At 44.9% G+C, this 25,055-nt stretch overlaps 1 protein-coding gene across 5 annotated transcripts in view; it reads left to right on the forward strand.

Moving 5' to 3' along the window:
* Positions 1-25,055, forward strand: part of LOC122542343 (SUN domain-containing protein 2) — a 126,931-nt gene that overhangs the window by 72,640 nt on the left and 29,236 nt on the right. For all 5 annotated transcript variants that reach the window (XM_087978407.1, XM_043680018.2, XM_043680021.2 and 2 more), the window contains 4 exons: positions 11,583-11,626; positions 19,381-19,543; positions 21,730-21,969; positions 22,373-22,457. In XM_087978407.1, coding sequence (XP_087834533.1) covers positions 11,583-11,626; positions 19,381-19,543; positions 21,730-21,969; positions 22,373-22,457 — 532 coding nt within the window. The remainder of the gene's footprint in view (positions 1-11,582; positions 11,627-19,380; positions 19,544-21,729; positions 21,970-22,372; positions 22,458-25,055) is intronic.

Consider the following 25,055-nt stretch of genomic DNA (forward strand, 5'->3'; position numbering starts at 1 on the left):
GATCAGTACGAAGAGGACCCACCCGTACTCCAAGCTAAACCAGTGGTTAGGAGAAAGCAGGTTCAGAGACGTCTCCCAGTGCAACGGGAGGTAATGTTAGATGAGAAAGGAAACCCTATACGGAATGAACAAGGGGAGGCAATTATGCATGAATTACCGCGGGCTCAGCCTCCCGCAGAATTCTCTGAATTAACGGAAGACTTCACTACCGATGAGGTGCTGTTTATCACCCAGAAAACCCGACGTAATCCTGGGGAGCCGTTAGAGCTATGGCTAATTCGGCTCCTCAAGGAAGGGGGGCAACAAGTGCAGGTAGACTATCAGGATGCTCCCAAGTTTGGTGGATTAGCAAAGGATGCTGCCATAGACCTGGGGTACCGCAACCAAGCCAAGGATATGGTAATAGATCGCAGTATGGGGACCCTATTTGGGATGTATGCCAGGGCAGTGGCCGAACAGTATCCCTTCCCGTCCGATTGGCCCCCCTTGGAAGGAACTTGGACAACGATTAAGGAAGGGGTTCAGAGGCTAACCCGTTTGTGTGTGCGGGATGCCCTGTTGCTGGGAGTGCTGGACGAGGTAGATAACACAAATGTTAGTAGACAGACTAGAGACCATCTAGTGAAGACTGCCCCCCCCATTATAAACCACTGTTATTAACCATAATGTTGAGTGGACGGGGAGAAACCCTAGGAGATGCCCGTAGTATGATGAGGGAGATGGGTGGTTTGGGGGATTGGGGACCCACAACCCGTGCTTCTCAGGGGGGCACGGAGGGTCGTCGCCCTGAGGCTCGGGCAGGGGGAAAAGTAAACCCTAATCAAGGAAGTAACCAAGGCCCCTCATGGCGTGCTTTGTGGCAAGCTTTGATACGGGCGCAGGTCCCAGCATCGGAGATTGATGGCCTACCTACACCGGAATTAAAAGACTTATGCAGACGAAAGGGACTGAAGGTGTCCCGGGTAGAGACGGAGTCCCGACCCACTATGGAAGACCTAGTGGAATTACTAACACAAAAATGTCAGACACGGGGTCCGGTTGTTAATGAGCCTCGAAGGGGTAGAACTTCCACTTCCCAGCGGTGGGAATCCTCGGAGGACGACGAGGAGGAGGAGGAGGTACGGCCTCCCCTCCGAGAGTGTTATAAAGTGGTTAGGCGTGGCCGGAAACCTAGTAAGAAAGGCAAGAACAAAGAAGGGCGAGGCAAACGTCTTTACCCAGTGCTGTCTGGGGAAGATGAATGGGAGGAACAATAGGAATCGGGCCAAGCCCCAAGGGTTTGCCCACGAACGAGCCAATGGTCAGCAGACGACATTCGACCTCATGTATCATTGACTATCTATTGGCGCAAATCCGTCCAAACCGTTATGGCTCTAGTGGACACAGGGGCGGAGGCCACCTTAATCTATGGGACGCCCCATAAGTTTAAAGGAACCCCAGTCACGCTGGTTGGGCTGGGAGGTAATCTGATTGAAGGAAGAACAGTACAATTGCCCCTAAAGATAGGTACAATGCCCATTAAAACTTATTCAATTATCATTACACCGGTTAGAGAATGGATCCTGGGAATGGACATTCTGGCCGGTTTAACACTTCACCTCCAACAAGGGAAGTTTGAATTTGGAATCACGAAAATGGCTTTGCGCTGTAGGACGGTGTTAGTGGGAAAGGTTAAGATGGACCCCTTCCCCATCCCGATCGCCGATCGCGTAATAAGTCTTAGACAGTATAGGATTCCCGGCGGACATAAAGAAATATCCGCCACAATTAAGGATTATTTGGAAGCGGGAGTGCTTAGGACATGCACCACGGCGTGGAATAACCCCTTATGGCCCGTACATAAAGCCGATGGGTCATGGCGGATGACGGTAGATTATCGGCAACTAAACAGTCACACTCCGGCCTTGACGGCAGCGGTCCCGGATGCCGTCACTATTATAGGACGAATCCAACATCATCCAGGGGTGTGGTACGGAGTAATTGATTTGGCTAATGCCTTCTTCACAATTCCTATTCCCGTAGATAGGCAGGAACAGTTCGCATTCACTTGGGAGGGTAGACAATTCACGTTCACACGACTGCCCCAAGGATATCTGCATAGCCCTACTATCTGCCACCGGATAGTTGCAGAACACTTGGCTGCCTTTAAAATGCCTGACGAAGTGATGATCTCGCACTATATTGACGATATGATGATACAGGGGACAAGTCAGAAGCAGGTTCAGGAATTGCTGGACCAACTGGTTCAACATATGCGAGGATATGGGTGGGAGATCAACCCAGCCAAAATCCAGGGTCCCTCACAAACGGTAAAATTCTTAGGAATCGTGTGGAACAAGGGGGAAAGGGAAATCACTGCGAAAGCTAAAAATAAGATTCAGGTCTTTGCCGTCCCTCACACCCAGAAGGACGTGCAGCAATTTATTGGGTTATTCGGATTCTGGAGACAGCATATTCCCCATTTAGGACAAATTTTAAAACCTTTGTATCGAGTTACGAGGAAAAAGGCAGCGTTCGAATGGACGGAGGTCCATCAAACTGCATTTGAAATGGCCAAGCAAGCGATACAGCAAGCTGTATCCTTGGGAAAGATACAGTCAGGACCTGTAGAACTGCAAGTCTCAGCACAGGGGGATTATGCCAATTGGAGCTTATGGCAAAAACAGGAAAGAACCCGTAAGCCACTGGGATTTTGGTCCCGAAAATTACCCCCGGCAGGGGAACGGTATACCCCCTTTGAGAAACAGTTATTAGCATGCTACTGGGGCTTGGTGGAAACCGAAGCCCTGACCATTGGACATGAAGTGATCATGAGAACAGCTATCCCTATTCTTCCGTGGGTACTTAGTGACCCCACTACCCACCGAATAGGAACTGCCCAAGAGAGCAGCATCATTAAATGGAAATGGTATGTGTCGGAGAGAGTGCGGACTGGACAGAAAGGAGTGTCAGTCCTACATGAGCAAGTGGCGGAGGCCCCTGAGGAAGGGGAAAAGCGGTTTGAGGTGATTGAATACAAGGAATCACCCGTTAAGATGGGAAAACGGTATGATGAACTGACCCCGGATGAACAAGCCACGGCTTGGTTCGTAGATGGGTCAGCCCAATGGAAAGCGGGACAGCGTAGATGGAAAGCTGCCGCCTTTAACCCAAAACAAGGCACTACCCTAGAAGAATTAGGGGAGGGAAAAAGTAGTCAGTGGGCAGAATTAAAGGCAGTGCATATGGTAGTCATGCAAGCAGGGGTCATGGGAGTTTGTTTGTTCTCTGACTCGTGGTCAGTGGTTAACGGCATGACACAATGGATGCCAACTTGGCAGGCCAATCAGTGGATGATCCAGAATAGGGAAGTGTGGGGTAAACAGTTATGGGAGGATATATGGGAGAAAGCTCAATACCTGGTCATATACATCACCCACGTAGATGCCCATACCTCTCGAAATGATGTGGAAGCTCTACATAACCGATATGTGGATGGTATCGTCCGAACCATGATGGTGCAAAGGGGCACCTCAGTGGACCTAGCTAGATGGGCACACCTTAAGGCTGGGCACTGGGGAGTGCAAGGAACCTTGCACTGGGATCGAGACCGAGGAATAGATCTTATGGTAGATGATGTTAAGACTGCAGTAAACCAGTGTGAGCAGTGTCAACATCAGCGGCAGGGAGTGCCCCAACACATGATGGGACATATCCATCGGGGGGATGGTCCGGGACAGAGCTGGCAAATGGACTTTGTGGGTCCCTTACCCTCCTCACAAGGATGTAACCACATATGTACAGCTGTGGACACTATGTCTGGGGTTTTGGTAGCCCATCCCTGTCGTCACAACAATCAACAGGCTACCTTGCGATGTTTAGATTTGATTGAACAATTTTATGGATTGCCCATACAGGTCCAGAGTGACAATGGCTCCCATTTCACAGGAAGGGCGGTAAAGCAGTGGTGTCACGATAACCACGTGGAATGGGTTTATCATGTACCCTATCACCCACAAGCTGCGGGACTTATAGAACGAATGAATGGGCTTCTGAAGTCCTCACTACGAAAAGCAGGAGGTTGCAATGACTTAACGGGTTGGAGGAAGCAACTAATTCGGGTGGTGAAACAAATTAATAACCGCCCATTAGGAAATGGGGTAACACCCTTGAATAGGATGATACGAGTATGTGATACCCCAAAGACTCAGCCTATTAAAATGTGGAAATTCGCTGAGGAAGCTGATATTCCCGTAAGGGCCACGCCGGCTTCGGCTGGACTGGACCTACGAGCACTAACTGCCCAGACTTTGATCCAACAGAAACCTACGGTGATTAAGACCGGGTTAGGATTGATTTGTCCCCCTGGAACCTATGGGCATATCCTCCCGCGGTCGGGACTGTCACTAAAGGGGATTGATGTGATGGCAGGCGTAATTGACGCAGACTACCAAGGGGAGTTGGGGGTGATCCTGGTCAACATCACCGCTGAACCTTACGTGATACAGAAGGGGGACAGAATAGCGCAATTGGTCATTAAGCCATGTAACCTTACAACGGTGGAAGAGATGGGAGCTCCCGTTACGGTTACTGAGCGTGGGACGGGGGGATTTGGGTCTACTGACACTAAGGGGGCCAAGGTATGGGTGCGCCAGACGACCGGCCCCCCCAGGGCGGCCGAAATCATAGCACAGGGGAAGGACAGTCTGGTCACCATTATGTACCCCGGAGACCCGACCTGGGCAAACGTCCCGGCGAACCAGTGCTACTTACGTGAGACCTAAATAATGTTGTAATTGCTATGCACCCGCAGGCTGACCCTCCGCCTTGAACATGGGGTGGTCATGGGGATTGCGACTCCTATTGGCGATGTTCGCGATCGGATGGCCACTCCAGGGCATCGGTATCACGGCCTGGACGCTGGTACCGGTCGCCCGCCATGAGGTGCGGTGGGAGGCCAGTAGCCAGCGACGGACGCAGGACGACTTTACATGTGAACCCGGTCAGCAGTGCGTTGTTCTGACTCTCACCAGCGACTGTCAATTGTACACGTGTGCACAGTGCTACATGCGCCGGGATGGGGAAAAATATGACATATCGTTCATACCGCCTAATTGCACCCTGGTGGTAAATGCCCAAGTCAAGACGTGTTTGTGGGACCGACGCACCCAGACATGCGGGACAACGGGGACTCATTGGAGCGTCACAGCTCGGGGGGAAGATCTGTGGCTGCGCAATGCCACCGATATTCGGAATCGTCATCGATTCATGTGGTTAATAATGGTACTGCCCTCGACGAACGCCCCGTCTGAGGCGTTATTAAACCCCACGCGGGGCGGGCCAGCACCGAAGAGGGGTGCCACGGGGGGCGTGCGGTCGCATCGAACACAGTTGGCCCCTATTATGTCAACTTGTCAACAGATGGCCCGGGCGGTACTGCACACTGATGTTCATTGGCGGGTACAGTTGCCCCTCATACCTGAGTGTCATACCAAGAGGCGGCGACGAGCGTGGTACGACACCCTGCTGGGAGGCGCAGGAACTGTTATGGGTATCTCGAATGCCATTGACTCTGAGGTAACCCGTACTAAATTATCTAACACGGGACAGGCCACCTCACAAGGACTACATACTATTGGAAGGTGGATGCCATCCGTAATGATGACTCAAGGAGAGACAGCTGAAATAATGATACGATCTCTGCAATGGGAACTGGATGTCTGGGGCGCCACTCAGGAACTGTTTGAGAACATTACGGCTCAGTTAAATTGGACTGCCTGTCATATTCAAATGTTGCATGCTCAAATACAGAAAGAACGCTTTTTGCGTGTGGTAACATCCCCCAATGTACAGGCGTGGAGGGGACTATGGAATGTATCTGAGAAATTGTGGATGATAACCCATCCAGAGCGAACATGGTGTAACGCAACTATGTGTAACGGATACTTTGTTACCATGAATGTAACCCACACTGTTACGGTCTGTCGATATTATGTATTACCAGTGATTACATCTTCTGGATATTATTTTCTGAAGACAAGGGGACAGTGGTTTAGCCCAGATACCAATATTACCTATGATCTGTCCGCTTGTGAACAGACTGATCAGGGGAAAACTTGCCTACTGATGGACAGGTATCGGGACCCTTGCTTGACTAAGGGAACGGCCCTGTGCGAATGGACTGTTGAGACTCCAAGGGACATGATGTGGCAGATTGGGCCACACACGCTCTGTGTGGCTACCAATAATCCACATCCTATGCTTCCCTCAGCACCGTTCTCGGGATGCCTCTCAAATGTCTATCAGTGGCACTGGCAGAATCACACCTATTTGTTGACCACTTATAGCAGTGCTCGCCACTTTACCAAGGTGCAGTGGAAAGTGCTGAGGAATCCCTGGAACATTTCCCTGGATCGGTTTAAGCGGGCATTGGACCGATCCGAGGAGCTTAAGCAGATATTACGAAAGCATCAAACCAATGTCACCAAGGTTACGGTGTCTACCTTTATACATGGACAGGAGGTAGTACATGCTGCCCGTGTAGTGGACGTGGAGTCAGCTCATCATTGGTGGGACATATTGAGTGGTATGTCCTCCACTGCGGGGACATTCCTGTTCCCACCCTTGTCGATCCTGGTAGCGGTCCTGGTGATTTTAACATGCTGTAATGTCCTGACTTGCTTGTATATTTGGCGTGTACGTAGGCGCTTGTTAGAAAGAATACATATGGGCATAATGTAACACATGTATTGGATCAAGCAGTGGAATGTGGTGTAAAATTATGTCCCAATACATGTGTGAATCATTATGCAACACATGTATTGGGCCAAGCAGTGGAATGTGGTGAAAGGGTTAAAATTGTGTCCCAATACATGTGTGAATCTAACCGAAAATGGAAGGTGTCGCTTGGTCCCGTGTGAATCTTGTTATACACCTTCCCGTGTGAATAACCAGAATGGAATGTGTTTTTTAGCCTTGCTCTGCTCTAACCGAAAATGGAAGGTGTCGCTTAGTCCCGTGTGAATCTTGTTATACACCTTCCCGTGTGAATCTTCTTATCTGTATGTAACCAGAATGGAATGTGTTTTTTAGCCTTGCTCTGCTGTTCACATGAATGTTTATATCTGGAAAAGGGTATATCAGCTGGAGAAGTCTCCAGTTCGGTAGAGTCTGCTCCGGGGTTACGTTTAACCGCCGAGCGTGGGTTGTTGGCAACCGCTCTACGAGAACTGACGGCTCCCAGTTTTGGTAACATGTAGAGTGAGTATAAGCCAGACCCGTTGTAAGTACGAGACTGGTTGTGGGGACACTGCGGGGAATAAAACACTTATATTCTAGCAGACTTGCCTCTTGGCTGTTTGTTCTGTGTCAGACTACTTTCCTGCGAGCCTGGTCCTTGACCTTGAGAATTTTTTAAAACAACATTAGAGATTTTTTTTTAAACCAAGGCTCCCTGCAAATCATAAGACTGGTGGTCACTGCTTGCTTTGCATACTGGGGGCTGTCTTTGGCTTAGAGAGGTTCTTGTTTTATCTGTTTCAGTGGAAGGAAAGCCTGCTCAGACCAAGCTGCCCATTTCTGAAAGGAAAACCCTGTCCTTCAGTTTAGGGTGAAATCATTCTGTTCTGGTTGTGATTGGAATAAAATCTCAAGATTGTGTATTTTCCGAGCAAGCTTTGTTTGTAAGATTTCAGATAACCAGTGTCTTCATGTGCTGGAACATCAAAGCAACAGACTCTGGAATATCCTGTGCTTCACCTTTTTGTCTTCAAGAATACCCTATTAGCCAAAGTAGTTTTACTTCAGAAAGCCAGCTGCAAACACACTACTAAAGGAAGATTAAACTCTTCAAGAAGATAGTGTGTTTCTGTAGACATTTAGCAGTTGGAGTTGAGTACTTTAGCCAATTATTATGTGAAACATTTTGTTTTGATAGCAAATTAAAAATTGTGGTTATTTAAAAAAACCTGGTTAAAGCATTTTTGTTTAAAACCCAATATAAATAAGGTGTGTAATTGCTTGTCTTGGTAACTGAAAAAAGTTACTGGGGAACAAGACAGCCTGATGAGTGAGAGAGAAGTTTCTTCAACAACCAAATGGCAAAATATAGCTCCAGATGCTGGACCAGATCCAATGGGAGCTGGATCGTTGGTCAAATCTTGCTAATTGCCAGTGTCAATTCTTGCAGTCTCCTGCTGTTTGAACAGACCCTGTCATTAAGATCAGCCACTTTGATGTGCATACCCTTGCTGGGTTTTCCCACAATACACTTTGGCAGTCCCCCCCCCCCCTTTCTCTTCTTTAATATTGGGTTCAATATTTCAATGACATGGCTAGAACAGGGACAGGATTGGCTGTTGCAGGTTCCGGGATTTAAATGTTTTAGTAGGGTCAGAGGTGGGGGTAAAAGAGGGGGAGGTGTGGCATTGCTTGTCAAAGATAGTATTACAGCGGTGGAAAGGACAATGGATGAGGACTTGCCATCTGAGGTAGTTTGGGCTGAGGTTAGGAATAGGAAAGGTGAGGTCACCCTGTTAGGAGTCTTTTACAGGCCTCCTAATAGTCCTAGAATCATTGAAGAAAGGATTGGGAAGGTGATTCAGGAGATGAGTGACAGTAATAGGGTGGTTGTTATGGGGGACTTTAACTTTCCTGATATTGATTGGGAAAGCTATAGCTCACGTTCGTTAGATGGGTCAGTGTTTGTTCAATGTGTGCAGGAGAGTTTCCTGACACAATATGTAGACAGGCCAACAAGAGGTGAGGCCATACTGGATTTGGTTCTGGGTAACGAACCAGGCCAGGTGTTAGAATTAGAGGTAGGTGAGCACTTTGGGGATAGTGACCATAATTCGGTGATTTTTACACTCGTGATGGAGAGGGATAAGTGTGTACTACAGGGCAAGAATTATAGCTGGGGTCAGGGAAATTATGATGCGGTGAGGCATGACTTAGGATGTGTGGCTTGGAAAAGTAGACTCCAAGGCAAGAGTGTAAATGATATGTGGAACTTGTTCAAGGGGCAACTATTGAGTGTCCTTGATAATTATGTACCTGTCAGGCAGGAAGGAAAGGGTCGTGCGAGGGAGCCGTGGTTTAATAAGGAATTGGAATCCCTTGTTAAATGGAAGAGGGCGGCCTATCTCAAGATGAGACGTGAAGGTTCAATTGGGGCGATTGAGAGTTATAGGGTAGCCAGGAAGGACCTGAAGAGAGAGCTAAAAGCAGCAAGGAGGGGACATGAAAGGTCCTTAGTCGATAGGATTAGGGAAAACCCTAAGGCTTTCTATAGGTATGTTAGGAATAAAAGAATGACTAGGGTAGGAATAGGTCCAGTCAAGGATAGTAGGGGGAAGTTGCGTGTGGAGGCGGAAGAGATTGGGGAGACACTGAATGAATACTTTTCTTCAGTATTTACTCAGGAACAGGGCATTGTTGTCGATGAGAATACTGAGTCACAAATAAGTAGAATGGATGGCTTTGAGGTATGTAGAGAAGAGGTGTTGGAAATCCTGGAAAAGGTGAAAATAGATAAGTCCCCTGGGCCTGATGGCATTTATCCTAGGATTCTCTGGGAAGCAAGGGAGGAGATTGCAGAGCCATTGGCCTTGATTTTTATGTCCTCGTTGTCTACAGGAGTAGTCCCAGAAGACTGGAGGATAGCAAATGTGGTTCCCTTGTTCAAAAAGGGGAGTAGGGATAGCCCTAGTAACTATAGGCCGGTGAGTCTCACTTCTGTTGTGGGCAAAGTCTTAGAGAGAATTGTAAGGGATAGGATTTATGCACATCTGGATAGGAATAATGTGATCAAGGATAGTCAGCATGGTTTTGTGAAGGGCAAGTCGTGCCTCACAAACCTTATTGAATTCTTTGAAAAGGTGACGAAGGAGGTTGATGAGGGGAAAGCGGTAGATGTGGTATATATGGATTTTAGTAAGGCGTTTGATAAGGTTCCCCATGGTAGGCTACTGCAGAAAATACGGAGATATGGCATTGAGGGTGAGTTGGAGGTTTGGATTAGGAATTGGCTGGATGGAAGAAGACAGAGGGTAGTAGTTGATGGCAAAGTTTCTTCATGGAGTGCCGTCACTAGCGGTGTTCCGCAAGGATCTGTTTTGGGACCATTGCTGTTTGTCATTTTTATAAATGACCTGGAAGAGGGGTTAGAAGGTTGGGTGAGCAAGTTTGCGGATGATACGAAAGTCGGAGGAGTTGTTGACAGTGAGGAAGCATGTGGCAGGTTACAGCAGGATATAGAGAAGCTGCAGAGCTGGGCAGAAAGGTGGCAGATGGAATTCAATGTAGCTAAGTGCGAGGTGATTCACTTTGGGAAGAATAACAAAAAGATGGGGTACTGGGCTAATGGTCGGATACTTGGTAGTGTGGATGAGCAGAGGGATCTTGGTGTCCATGTACACAGATCTCTGAAAGTTGCCACCCAGGTAAATAGTGCGGTGAGGAAGGCATATGGCGTACTGGCTTTTATTGGTAGAGGAATTGAGTTCCGGAGTCCTGAGGTCATGATGCAGTTGTATAAGACTCTGGTACGGCCGCATCTGGAATATTGTGTGCAGTTTTGGTCGCCATACTATTGGAAGGATGTGGAGGCATTGGAACGGGTGCAGAGGCGGTTTACCAGGATGTTGCCTGGTATGGAAGGAAAATCGTATGAGGAAAGACTGAGGCACTTGGGGCTGTTTTCACTAGAGAAAAGAAGGTTTAGGGGTGACTTGATTGAGGTGTACAAGATGATTAGGGGGTTAGATAGGGTCGACAGTATTAACCTTTTCCCGCGTATTGAGTCGGGTATTACAAGGGGGCATAGCTTTAAATTAAGGGGGGGTAGATATAGGACTGATGTTAGGGGTAGGTTCTTCACTCAGCGAGTCGTTAGTTCATGGAATGCCCTGCCAGTAACAAGATGTTCTCTTAGGAGATGTTGGAAGCTAATTTGTATTTTTGAATTCAAATACAAATTAACACAAATTTGCATCTCTTAGAAAATAATATTTGTATGCGTAATGTGAAACCTGACAAACCTTTAAACCAAATATGCTTTGAGGCTATGAACTGGACCTCATTGTTCCCATAGTTTCTTGGTAACAGTTTGTGATGATAAGAAATATTGTGTTGTTTTGAAACCTCAATCAAGGTGAGAAAGAGAATAACCATTTATAAAGTGTTTTGGCATCCTTTCCACACTGGGTTTTAAGTTAGTTTTAGAGTTCTGGTCTTTATACAGGTTTCTGAATTCAAGGCAAGCTTTGGGCTGAGACCATCTTTTGCCAAATTGAAAACCTGAGAAATGTATGACAACGCTGCTGCATTTCTTTATATTCCTGATAACTTATTAAAACTTTAGTGAAGATGTTCGCATCATTAATAATAAAGAGTTTGGCGAAGGTCTTCTAGTTTAGAATCCAGATTCTTGGTATTAGCTGGAAATGTTTCAAAGCTCTGGGCAGCTTATTTGAAAATAAGATGACTTTTCTAAAAAAAAAAAAGTAGCAAACCAGAATCTGAGCTGTTATAACTGGAAATCAGAACAAACCTCAAATATAAACACAAAATTGAATACCATTTTCTGTTTTTCCTCTTTCCAGGAGATGTTCAGAGAAATAAAGGAGGCAAGCTCTGCTTTTGTAAGGTATGGAAGTTGCATGGTTTTTTTTCTACCACATATGAAATTGTCCACCAGGAATACTTTCAGTTGGATATAGCCACACTAAATGACCCTTGCTAATTTAGAATTGCTTTTTTATGTTGTTGGTGGTGATTTTGGGAACTGCCATGAAAATACAACAAATAGTGGAGCAGAATGGGCAACTTCTGTAACTGCAGAGGAACAGCAAAACTTGGTCAACTAATCGCTTGTATTTTCAGCAAATGTGCTGCAGTTGGAGGAAAGCCAACAAAAAATAGTGCCTATAGGTACAGCTACTTATGTGCTTGCTTAAGTGGCTGGTACATGAAGCAGAGTATGGCTGCTTGCTGACTAAGTCACTTTTTGCCGCCTTCAGACTTGCAGAATTGAAGAAAGAGCTTGCTCGAATACTTTGTTTCTTCACCCTGTCCTCCCGCTCCACCATCCCCTTTAACCTTGCCAAGTTACAGCTTTGTAATTCGATTTAATAGTCATAGAATCATACACTATGGAAACCAACCCTTCAGCCCAACTCATCATGCTGACCAGGTTCCCTAAACTGAACTATTCCCATTTGCCTGTATTTGACCCATATCCCACTAAACCTTTCCTATTCATGTATCTGTCCAAATGTCTTTTAAATGTTATTATTGTACTTACCTCGGCCACTTCCTCTGGCAGTTCATTCCAAGTACACTCCACCCTCTAGGAAAGACTGGACAGACAATGTTTCAAGATATAGGATCTTTAAGTGGGACAGAGAAGGATGTAAAAAGGGTAATGGTGTAGAACTAGTAATTAAGGAGTCAATTACTACAACAAAGAGAGATGGTATCTTGGAAGGGTCCTCAAATGAAATTTTGTGGGTACAACTTGGGAATATTATGAGGGCAACCACTTTACTGAGAGTCTATTATAGAGTCAGTGGGAAATCAACACTTCAGAGGTGTGTAACTGTAATGATTGTGTAAGAGTAATTATACCTACAGGATTTTAGCTTTCTCAATATAAATTGGGATAGTCATAGTGTTAAGGGTTTAGAGAGGTGCATCTATTAAAATGTATCGAGGGGAGCTTTTTGTGCAGGAGGGAACGTAAGCAGTAAGAGCAGAAATTGAGCATGCAAACAGGATTAGGGAGAATCCTAAGATATTTTATAAATAATTTAAAGAAAAGTAACCACTCTTCAATGGATAATGCATAAAGGCATAGCTAAAGTCACAGAGGAGCATATCAGACATATCTGAAGATAAGGTGTCAACCTAGTGAAGCCACCAAATGGGACTACTGTGTGCCAAACAGCACAAGCAGCAAGTGATAGAGCTGAGCAATCCCACAACCAATGGATCAGATCCAAACCCTGCAGTCTTGCCACATCCAATCAAGAATAGTGGCAGATAATTAAATAACTCCCTGGGGGTTGAGGGTCCACAAATATCCCCATCTTCAATGATGGCAGAGCCCAGCACATCAGTGCAAAAGATAAGGTTGAAACATTCACAGTGGACGATCCATTTCAGCCTCCTCCAGTGGTCCCCAACATTACAGACACTAGCCTTCAGCCAATTTGATTCACTCCAGATGATATCCAAGAAATGGTTGGAGACACTGGATAATGTAAAAGCTGTGGGTCCTCACCACATTCTGGCAATGGGACTGAATACTTGTGCTCCAGAATTTGCCACTCCCCTGGCCAAGCTCTTCCAGTACAGTTACAGCAGTGGCATCTACCTGATAATGTGGGAAATTGCCCAGATATGCCCTGCATGTAAGAAAAAAGGACAAATCCAACTAGCCAGTTGCCACATCATCAGTCTCCCCTTGATCATCAGTGAAATAATGGAATGTATGTTCAACAGTGCTATCAAGCAGCACCTGCTCAGCAATAACCTGCTCAGTGATGCCCAGTTTAGGTTTTGCCAGGGCCACTCAGCTCCTGACCTCATTACAGCCTTGGTTCAAACATGACAAAAGAGATGATTACTTACAATGTGGAAACAGGTCCTTCGGCCCAACAAGTCCACACCGACCCGCCGAAGTGCAACCCACCCATACCCCTACATTTACCCCTTACCTAACACTACGGGCAATTTAGCATGGCCAATTCACCTGACCTGCACATCTTTGGACTGTAGGAGGAAACCGGAGCACCCGGAAGAAACCCACGCAGACACTGGGAGAACGTGCAAACTCCACACAGTCAGTCGCCTGAGGTGGGAATTGAACCCGGGTTTCAGGCACTGTGAGACAGCAGTGCTAACCACTGTACCACCGTGCCACCCACAAATAAATTCCAGAGGGGAGGTGATAATGATAGCTCTTGACATCAAGGCTGTATTCGACAGAGTGTGGCATCAAGGAGCCTGAGCAAAACTGGAATCAGTGGGTATCAGAAGAAAAACTCCCTGCTGGTTGGAGTCATACCTGACACATAGGAAAATGGTCCTGGTGGTGAGAGTTTAGTCATTTTAGCTCCAGGATATCTCCTGCAGGAGTTTCTTAGGATATTGTCCTAGATGCGATGATCATCAGCTACTTCATCTGTGACCTTCTTTACAGCATCAGGTCAGAAGTGGGCATGTTCGCTGATGATTGTTAGGCACCATTCGTGACTCTTAAGATAGTGAAGTAGTCCATGATCAAATGCAACAATATCAAGACTTGGGCTAATAAGTGGTAAATAACATACCACACAAATACCAGGCCCTGACCATCACAAATAAGAGACATTCTAACCATCACCATTGATATTCAATGGTGCTACCATCACTGAATTCCCCACCATCAACATCCAGGATGTTATCGTTGATAAAACTTCAGCTGGACTCACCACATAAACAATGTTTATAAGAGCAGGTCAGAGGTTAGGAATACTGCAGCAAGTAACTCACCACCTGATCACCTAAAGCCTTTCCCACCATATGGTTAACACTGCTGCCTCACAGTGCCAGGGACCCAGATTCGATTCCACCCTCTGGCGACAATCTGTGTGGAGGTTGCACATTCTCCCCATATCTGCATGGGTTTTTACTAGGTACTCCAGTTCCCTCCCGCAGTCCAAAGATTGGTGGATTAGCCATAGGAAATATAGGGTTACAGGAATAGGGTAAGAGGTTAGGTCTGGATGGGATGCTCTTCAGATGGTCAGTGTGGACTTAATGGGCTGAATGGCCTCCTGCTTCCCTATTGCAGGGATTCTATGATCTACAAGGCACAAGTCAGGAGGATGATAGAGTACTTCTTGCTTGCCTGGATGTGTGCCGCTCCAACAGTACTCAAGAAGCTTGATACCATCCAGGACAAAGCAACATGCTTGAAAGGCCCTAGATGGTCAAACTTCCACTCCCTCCTGCATCAATGCTCAGTAACAGCAGTGTGTACCATCTACATGGTGCACAGCAGAAATTCACCAAAGATCCTCAAACAGCACTTTCTAAACCCACAACCACTTCCATCAAGAAGGACAAGGACAGCAGATACATGGGAACAGCATCTTCAACTTACCTTCCAACCCACTCGCCTCCCTGATCTAGAAATGTATCCCTGTTCCTTCACTGTTGCTGGATTGAAATCCTGGAATTCCCTCCCTAATGGCATTTTGGATCAATCCATAGGAGATGGACTGCAGCAGTACAAGAACGTAGTTCATCACTATCTTAAGGGCAGCTAGGGATGGGCAATAACTGCTGGCCAGCCAGCGATGTCCATATCCCATAAATAAATTTTTATAAAGGGAACCAGTGTGTGAAGCTGCAGGATATTAAAAGGATGTTAAATAAATACTCTCTTGGGTCTTCACTCTGGGAAAGGAAAACGTAGATATGGAATTCAGGAAAAGAGATTGTGAGGAACTTGCACAGTTTTACATGGGAAATGGGGGAGGTGTTAGAGTTCTGTTGGGTTTAACAACAGATAAACCCCCTGGCCCAGATGAATTGCATCTCAGGTTGCTGTGGGAGGTGAGGCAGCAAATTGCAAGGGCTCCAACACAAAGTTTTAATTCTTCTCTGTTCATGGGGGAGATGGCAAAGGCCTGGAGGATGGCTAATGTCATTTCACTTTTCAAGAAGGGTGGTAAAGATGAACCAAGAAATTACAGATTGGTGAGTCTCTCATCACTGATACAGAAACTACTGGAGAGAATTAATATTTGGAAAAGAATGGATCGATTAGGATTGTCCGTATGGCTCTGTGAGAGGGAAGTCATACCTAACAAAATTGTTAACATTTTTTGAAAATGTGATAGTGTGTGGATGAAGGAAGTTCACTTCATATACATTTAGTAAAACATTTGACAAGGTCCCACATGATCAGGAAGATAAAAAGGAGTTGAGGGAAACTTCGTGAGATGGATCAGAAACTGGCTTAGTAGTAGGACATGAAGGATAATAGTAGAAGGTTGTTTGAGTGATTGGAGGCTGTTGCGCCACAAGGATCAGTACTAGGATCAGCCTACCCAGCCTTGCCTTGTAATGTAAATCCTCCAGCCTCGGTATCGGCCTTGCAAATCTTTTATGCACCCTTTCCAATTTAATAACATTCTTCTGATAGCACAGTGATCAGAATTGTATGCATTGCTCCAAATGAGGCTTTACCAATGTCTTGTACAGCCATCTATTACGTCCCAAATCCAGTGCTCAGTGCTTTGACCAATGAAGGCATGGGTGCCAATGCTGCCTTCGCCATCATATCTATCAGTGATTGTCTGCCTGTCTCAATTAAACTCCAATCCAAAGATGTGCAGCTTAGGTGAATTGGCCATGCTAAATTGCCCATAGTGTTCAGGGATGTGCAGGTTAGGTGCATTAGTCAGGGGTAAATGTAGAGTAATGGGGTAGGGGAATGGGTTACTCTTCAAAGGATCAGGTTGGTCCGAATGGCCTGTTTCCATGCTGTAGGGATTCTATGATGAAACTCCGTCTGCCAATCCTTAGCCAACTGACCTAGTTGATGAAGATCCCATTGTACTCTTGGATAACCTTTACAGCCCACTATACCACCATTTATGGTGTCATCTGCAAACTTAGTAACCATGCCTCTTATATTTTCATCCAAATTGTTTATATAAATGGCAAATAGCAGCGGGACCACAATCACAGGCCACCAGTCTGCAAAACAACCCTCTACTACCACCTCTGTCTCCTAATGTCAAGCCAATTTTGTATCCAGTTGGCGAGCTCTCCCTGGATCCCATGTGAACTAACTGATCTCCTCTGCGGAACCTTGTCTAAGGCCTCGCTATAGTCCATATAGACAGTATCTACTGCTCTGTCGTCTTCATTCTTCTTGGACACTCTTCACAGAACTCAAGTTTGAGACATGGATTCCCACTCCAAGCGGAATATCCCTAATTAGTTCCTGTCTTTCCAAATGAATGTAAATCCTGTCTCTCCGAATCCCCTCCAACAACTTGCCCACCACTGATGTCAGGCCTACTGGTCTTATCCCATGGCTTTTCCTGGCAGCCTTTCTTAATGGCACCACATTATCCATCTCCAGTCTTCTGGCTGTTGATGATTATAAATATCTCTGCTAGGGGCCGCACAATTTCTTCCCTAGCTTCCCACAATATCATGGGGTATACTTGATCAGGTCCCAGGGATTTATCTACTTTTGTCCATCTTAAGACCTCCAGCACGTTCTCTTCTGAACTGTGGACTATTTTCAAGACATCACTTTTTTTTTGAGTTCCCTTGCTTCTATGTATTTCTGCTGTAAGTATTGATGCACAATATTCATTCAGAATTTCTTCTATCTCCTGTGGTTCTACACAGTCTCTTTGATCTTTAAATGCCTGTATTCGCACCTAAGGTACTCTGTAGATCCTTAGTATCCTTGTAAAATACTTGGATTCTCCTTAACCTTATCTGCTAAAGCTATCTCATGTCCCCTTTTTGCTTTCCTGATTCCCCTCTTAAGTGTAATCTTACATCCCCTGTACTCAAGGGAGTCACTTGATCCCAGCTGCCTTTACCAGACACATACTACTTCTTTTTCTTTACCAGTGACTCAATATCTCTGGTCATCCAGGGTCCCAACTCACTGCCAGACTAGTTTAAATCCTCCTGAGTAAATCTCCAGCAAATCTCCCCACCAGAATATTGCTACCCCTCCAATTCAGATACAACCCATGCGATCCTCACTTCTGCCCCAGAAGAGATCCCAGTGATCCAAAAATCTGAATCCCTGCCCACTCCACCAGCTCCTCATTCATCTGCCATATCCTCCTATTCTTCTCTCACTAACACCAGGAGAGTAATCCAGCGATTACTACCTGCATTTTACCCTGCTGCCTAACCCCTCATATTCACTTTGCAGGACCGCATCTCTTTTTCTACCAATATTGTTGGTACCAATGTGTATAATGTATTCCAGCTGCTCAGGCTCCACTTTGAGAAATTGCTGCAACTACTCCAAGACATTCTTGACCATTACACCAGGAAGGCCATACACCATCCTGGAATCTCTTTCATGGCCATAGAAACACCTGTCTGTGCCCCTGACCAGACAGTCCCTGATCACATCTGCACGCTTGGACTTTGCCATACTTTGCTTTACAGCAGAGCTGGTTGTGGCACAACAGACCTGACTACTGCTGCCATTTTTCCCTGAGAGGCTATTTCCACCCCCCTCCCCCTCTCCCCAGTATCCAAAATGGTATACTTGTTTGAGAGGGGAATAACCATAACAGACTCGTGGGCGGCACGGTGGCACAGTGGTTAGCACTGCTGCCTCTCAGCGCCTGAGACCCGGGTTCAATTCCCGCCTCAGGCGACTGACTGTGTGGAGTTTGCACGTTCTCCCCGTGTCTGCGTGGGTTTCCTCCGGGTGCTCCGGTTTCCTCCCACAGTCCAAAGATGTGCAGGGTCAGGTGAATTGGCCATGCTAAATTGCCCGTAGTGTTAGGTAAGGGGTAAATGTAGGGGTATGGGTGGGTTTCGCTTCGGCGGGTCGGTGTGGACTTGTTGGGCCGAAGGGCCTGTTTCCACACTGTAATGTAATTTAATCTAATCTAATCTAATCACTACCTGACTCTCCTGTCAGTCACCCATTTACCTGACTGTTCCTGCGATATGACCACATCCTTGAAGGTATCATACACTCTGCCTCCTGTCTGCTCCTTAGTGCTTCCAACTGCTGCTCCAAACAATCCATGCGGTCTGAGAGTAGTTGTAGTCAGACACATTTCTTGTAAACATAGTCACCGGGACAGTTGACTGATCCCTGATCACTCACATCTGGTAGGAAGAGCATACCAATCCACTGACTGCCCTTTTTTCCAACTAGCAGATTTAGGGGGGAGTAAAAAGATCTTATCTTACTCTTACTTTATTGCTGCTTACCATCCTCGTTAAAGCCTGGTTTTCACTTTGGCCCATTCTTAAGATCTAACTAGCAGCCCCTTGTGACAGTGGACAGAACAACACGCAGCAATGTCCCCCTTCCCCACTTGCCTCAAGTCCCAGACTTGGCTCAACTCCTGGCATTTGCACACTCTTGCCTGTCATGCTCTGTCCAAGCCTATTAGATATCATTGGCTAAGTTTTCCCTTCTGTGCCTTGAGCACAAGTCCCCTATTGGATCAGCAAGCTGAGAACTGGAATTCCACTGAGACCGTCTGAACCTTTACCCACTGAGTAGTGCAGTTTTATTTTGGTCTGTTTTTAGAATCCAGTTTAAAAAAAAAACCCTGCAGTTTCTCTGCAAGTTGTTTAGACTAGTTGTGTTTCATGATGATTTCTCACTTTTGTCCTCAGTAATGCCAATGATGAGCAGCAAACACTCCTCTCTGCACTAAGCCAACTGAAAGAGCAGGTTGGCCAAACCCAGCTTGAGCTGATGGACATGCGTACTGCACAAAGGAACATGGCATCAAACATGGAAACATTGAGTAGCAAACTTGAAAGTGTGAAGGACATGGTGAGTCATCAGATAGCTACTGCTTTTATTAAACTGAAACATATGAAAAGTGGTGAAGTGGCCCATTCTAAAATGGAAATAGAAGCCTCATCAACAGGGCTAAAGTATAAAATGTTTTTGTATGGTAAAGAAATCCTTTAGTAAGAAGATTTGGATGAGATGTCATAAGTTCTTAGTTTAAATTTAACTGTGATTAAAATTCTTAAAACATCAGTAATAGTAACGACTTGTATTCATAAAGCACCTTTGTGATTAAAATATCCCATATTGATGTTCAAGGGCTTTACAAATTAAATCTTGGTTAAAGGAATAAGTAAGTTTTAAAGATCATCTTAATGGAGGCAAAAGGAGTGGGGAGGTTTAGGAACAGAATTCCGGTTTTGGAATAGTACAATAGGCCACATTGGAGGAGGTTGCAGAGAGGGAGAGAGACAGAAGAAAGTGCATAGAGCGATTTAAAAACAAAGGTTAAGAATTTTAAATGAGCTGGTGTAAATGCAGGTATGATGGGTAAATGAGTTAATATATGAACAGCTGAGTTTTGGATGGCATATGGAAGACAGGAGGTTAGCCAGGACAGTTGGAATAGTCAAGTCTAAAGGTCGCAAAAACATTGAGTATTTTAGCAACAGATGAATTCCAATGAGCAAGATTAGAAAATTAGAGCCTTGGTAACAGTATGGATATGTGATCAGAAACTACTGTCATCAAATACAATGCTTGAGTTGTGGAGAGATTGGTACAGTACCTGTTCCCAGACGGAGGAATGGTGTCAGTAGCTAGGAAACTAAGGACAGTGATTTTGATCTTCTCAATATTTAATTGTGAAGATTATTTTGCTCATCCAGTACAGGACATTGTTTAGAAGCAGTGGGTGGGCGAAGAGCTAGTGTTGAGGTAATGCTGGGTATTGTCATTAAAGGTGGAAAAAAGATGCCGAGGGAGAGCACGCAGGTGGGAAATAGGAATTTGCCAAGGGTAAGATCCTTGGAGAATATCAGATGAATTGGTGCTGGGCTGTGAGGAGAAGCCATTGGTAGATAATTAGAATAAAAAAGAATTGCAGATGCTAGAAATCTTAAACAAAAACAGAAATTTCTGGAGGAACTAGGCAGATCTGGCAGCATCTGTGGAGAGAAAGCAGATTAGCATTTTGAGATCCAATTCTGAAGAAGATTCACTGGATTTAAAACATGAACTCTGTTTGCACAGATGCTGCCAGATCTGCTGAGTTCCTCAATCAATTTCTGTTTTTGTTTTATTGTAGATCATTGTCTGGCTATAGTTAAAAAGAAAAGTTGATGAAGAAGAGAAAACATTTAAAACAGGACCTTGGTGAGGTGACATCCGAAGTATTGGGTGCAGTTTGGTCTCCTTATTTGAGGAATGATGATCTGGCTACAGAGGGAGGAGAAAAAGTTTACCAAACTGATTCCTGGGATGGCAGCATTGACTTATGAAGAGAGACTGTATTGGTTAGGACTATATTCACTGGAGTTTGGAAGAATGAGGGAGGTCTCTTAGAAGTCTAACAGGGCTAGACAGAGTTAATGCAGGAAGGATATTCCCAATAACCTGGGGGTCCAGTTTAAGGATGTGGGACAATCTATTTAAAATTAAAATAGAGAAATTTCTTCACCTAGTGTGCTGAGCCTGTGGAATTCCTAGCTGCAGAAATCAATTGAGGCCATTACATTGAATGTTTTCAAGAAGGAGATGTTCTTAGAACTAAAGGGATCAAAGGCTGTATGGAGATAGAAGGGACTGGGTGTTGAGTTGGATTATCAGCCATGACCATTTTTAATGGTGGAACACGATTGAAGGACAGAATAGCTTTGTCCTCCTCTTTATGTATGCTTTTATGGAAGAAAATGGGGAGATTTGGGATAATCGATGGTTCTGTTTTGATCAACATCAGCACTGTATAAAGCTGTAATTTCCATATTCCTGATCTCAAATGATGCTTCATGGACCTTGACTTGGGATGATGGTCCACCTCTTTCACTTAATCCTTAATTCTTTTTTCACTCTGTGTCAGGCCAGGTATGTTGCATAAAGGGACCATAAGACTTAGAATACATGCTAATGTATTTATTTGCACAGATTGCAGACTCTGTCTGTGGAGTTTTCTTACTCTGAAAAGAAAAACATTAGACCCTTCAGTATTAATTTTGTTTTGAATTTAGGTGGAGGCAGAAGTGGTCCAGTTGGTCCACAGGATGCTCTTTGGTTCATCACATGACAGCACACCTATATCCTCAGAGCAAGCACTAATATCCCAGCTTGTCCTTCATAAAGATCTGGAAGCCCTACGTCATGACTTAGAGAAGAAGGTCCTTGCTGATCTTTCACAAAATCAAATCCAAACAGCAGAGCTGAACTCAGTCAATGTCAAAGCCATTTTGGCTGGAGGAGCAATTACAAAGGTAAACAGGGCAAGTTGGACGTTTATGAATCTTGGGCAAAGCACAAACAACAACATGGAGTGCTTGTTTATTTTTGTCTTGTGTGGTGGGGTGGGCTGATTCATATGGTGGAAAATACCTGGTGTAATATATCCAAGTAATGAACAAGATGGTAACCTAGTATATTTTCAGCATTTTTTTTCTGATTTTTAAAAAAATCTGCCTTGCTCTACTACGAAGTATTTGGTAGTCACTTCTCCTGTCTGTCTGTTTTTATTTGATTTAATACAGGCGTGAAGCTAGGGGATAGTAGAAAAAGCACTACCTGCTAACATTCTAATTGCTTGTAAGTCTGAGGGCTGTGTTTTACACCAATTTCTCTCTGTCACATAGTGACATCTTCTTTCCCTTTTTGTGTTTACAGGAAGTTGAAAATATTGTGCAACGAGCTCTGAAGCTATACAGTGCTGATCAGATAGGACTGGTGGATTATGCACTGGAGTCTGCTGGTAAATATTAGAAATAAACTTCCTAATTATGGCAATTCAGAGCCTGTAAGATTAGTGAGCTTCTACATAAAACAGGATTGAAAGTGGGTTGCTGTTGTGTACCAAAATGTAGGAGTTTTCTAATGGGTCACATTTTAGAGGGAAATAAAAAGGCCAACCGGGGGAAAGAACTGGCAATGTACCTGAAAGGGCAAAAGCATATCATGTATCAAGCATGCATAATGCAGATCTCACTAGAGTTCACCAGCTTTATATAGTTAAAGAATGATTGACTTCTCCTTGTGTAATGCACTGGCATCCGATTTAAGGAACAGATGCTGTGCCTTGAAATGCCATTGACAGTGCAGGCCAATGGTTACCAATCTTGGAACTAACTACTCTGTGCATGTTACGGAAGCCCTCGAAGGAAGGGAGGGCTGGCGTTCTGCCTTATGGAATAGCACTCTGCAGATAATGTTGAAGGAGGTACAAAGAAGACTTTCAAGTGAGATGAATGCTATTGGTTATACATCTGGCATAAAGTTATTGAGAAGGTGGCTATAATGTTGCAAGTTAGATCACTGGAACAGATGGACTAAGTGCATCCTGCTCAAATGAAACAACTTGCAGGCTTGTTTGAACACACTCAAATGATGATGATCTAATTATCACCTTTCCCTGCACACAGTCCCTGGATAACACTTATCCAAGACAGTTTGCAGTACATGGTGGCCTTGAACAAGCTCTTTAATTAACTTTTGGGTGCTTTATTGACTACCTGCATTTGCTCTTGAGGTAATGCAACCTATAAAGGAGACACCACTCCTTTTTCTTTTAGTATACTACAGTAAATATAAAGAAAGATTGGCCAGACTGGGGTTATTTTCCTTACAGCAGAAAAGATTGAGAGGGGACATGATTGAAATGTATAAAATTATTAGGGGAATTGATTGGGGAGACTGGAAGAAACCTTTCCCTTTAATAGACTGATCAATGACCAGTACACATGGCTTTAAGGGAAGAGGCAGATGGGATGTGAATAGGAACTTTTTTCACCTCGAGGGGTCATGGGAATCAGGAGCTCACTGCTTTTAAGAGTGGTAGAGGCAGAAACTTTCATAACATTAAAGATGTGTTTCAGAGAATCATAGAATCCCTACAGTGGGGAAGCAGGGAATTCAGCCCAACAAATCCACATCAAAGAGCATCCCACCCAGACCCACCCCATCTATCCTGTAACATTGCATTCCCATAGTTAGTCCACCTATGCTCCACACCCTTGGACACTATGGAGTAAGTTAGCATGGCCAATCTACCTAACCTATACATCTTTGGACTGATTTTATTGTACATTTGTAATACCAAGTCATACAAAACTATGGGCCAAGTGCCAGAAAATGGGATTAGAATACTCAGATAGTGGTGTTTGACTGGGACATGTTGGGCTGATGAATAGCCTTTTGCTCTGCTGTAGAGATCTCTATGATGTTTCGGGAATGTTGCTCAATGCTTAATGTTTTCACCAGTCTGGTGCCTGATGCAAGCTTTCACAGCCTTCTATTCAAGGAGGTGGATTATTCATTTACACGGCTACGTCAAAGCATTCCATGAATCTGAGTGTACTTGCTGCAGCAACTGAATGAGGTCCCTCAAAAATCTTTGAGGAACGGAATCATTCCTTACTGCTTCAGATCATTGCACTGGAATCACCACAGCCCAACTGATGGCATATCGCACCAGCATATTTGTTGCTCCCATCTTTCACACACTCTGGCCCTCTGCCTATCACAAAAATCAGTCATAGTTGTGAAACGTCCTATATTATTGGTAAGATGCTTGTACTTCTTATATTTAACTGGGTATCACTAATTGTCACATCACAGTGAGCAATGTCATAATTAATCATGGAGTAAGAAATATACAGTTGAAACCAACAGCATGACTGCAAGAGTGAATGCAGATGGTCATTTAAAGCACCCCAAGTTAGGGAACGAGCTAGTTCAAGGCTACCCTTTACTGCAGATGGTCTTAGATTAGTGTTATCACTAGATAAGTGTTATCACAAGATCACTGCTTGTGTGCAGAGGAAGGTTGATTTTGGACCATCATTGTACAAAATAGCTCAGTAGTTTATTTCAACTCCAATACAGAAAATCAGGAAAGTGAGGGATGGTGTGCGAATCAAGCAGGCTGTTTTGATCCTTTTATTCTGTTCAGTTCTGGAGCAGGTAGGACTTGAACCCAGGCCTCTTGGCTCAGAGGTAGGAACACTATTACTGTGCCTCAAGAGCTCTCAAAGAAAAATCACCATAGTCAGACTGGACCATAGACTTATCTCTCATCAGTGAGCGATAACTGAAGGTGGTTTAACCTGAGGGTAACTATGCCTTGGTCAAGGGTAGAGACTAAGGAGTGTGATCTCAGCCGGTTGTGGGAAGCAGGCTCTTTTGTCTTTGCTGGTGTCAAACCTTGAGTGATTGGTGCATTCTTCCAAGAGATCTTACTTGCTAAGTATCAGCCCAAACCTGAATTATGTGGAGGTCTTGCTGCATATGGACACTGACCATTTCTTGAGGTTGCTCAAGATCCAAGACATCAAACTGCCCCCATGAAATGAGC

The sequence above is a fragment of the Chiloscyllium plagiosum genome, unplaced genomic scaffold (genome assembly GCF_037043375.1).
Source record: "Chiloscyllium plagiosum isolate Xiang-an unplaced genomic scaffold, Cpla_swu_hap1 HiC_scaffold_33, whole genome shotgun sequence".
NCBI classification, from domain to species: domain Eukaryota; kingdom Metazoa; phylum Chordata; class Chondrichthyes; order Orectolobiformes; family Hemiscylliidae; genus Chiloscyllium; species Chiloscyllium plagiosum.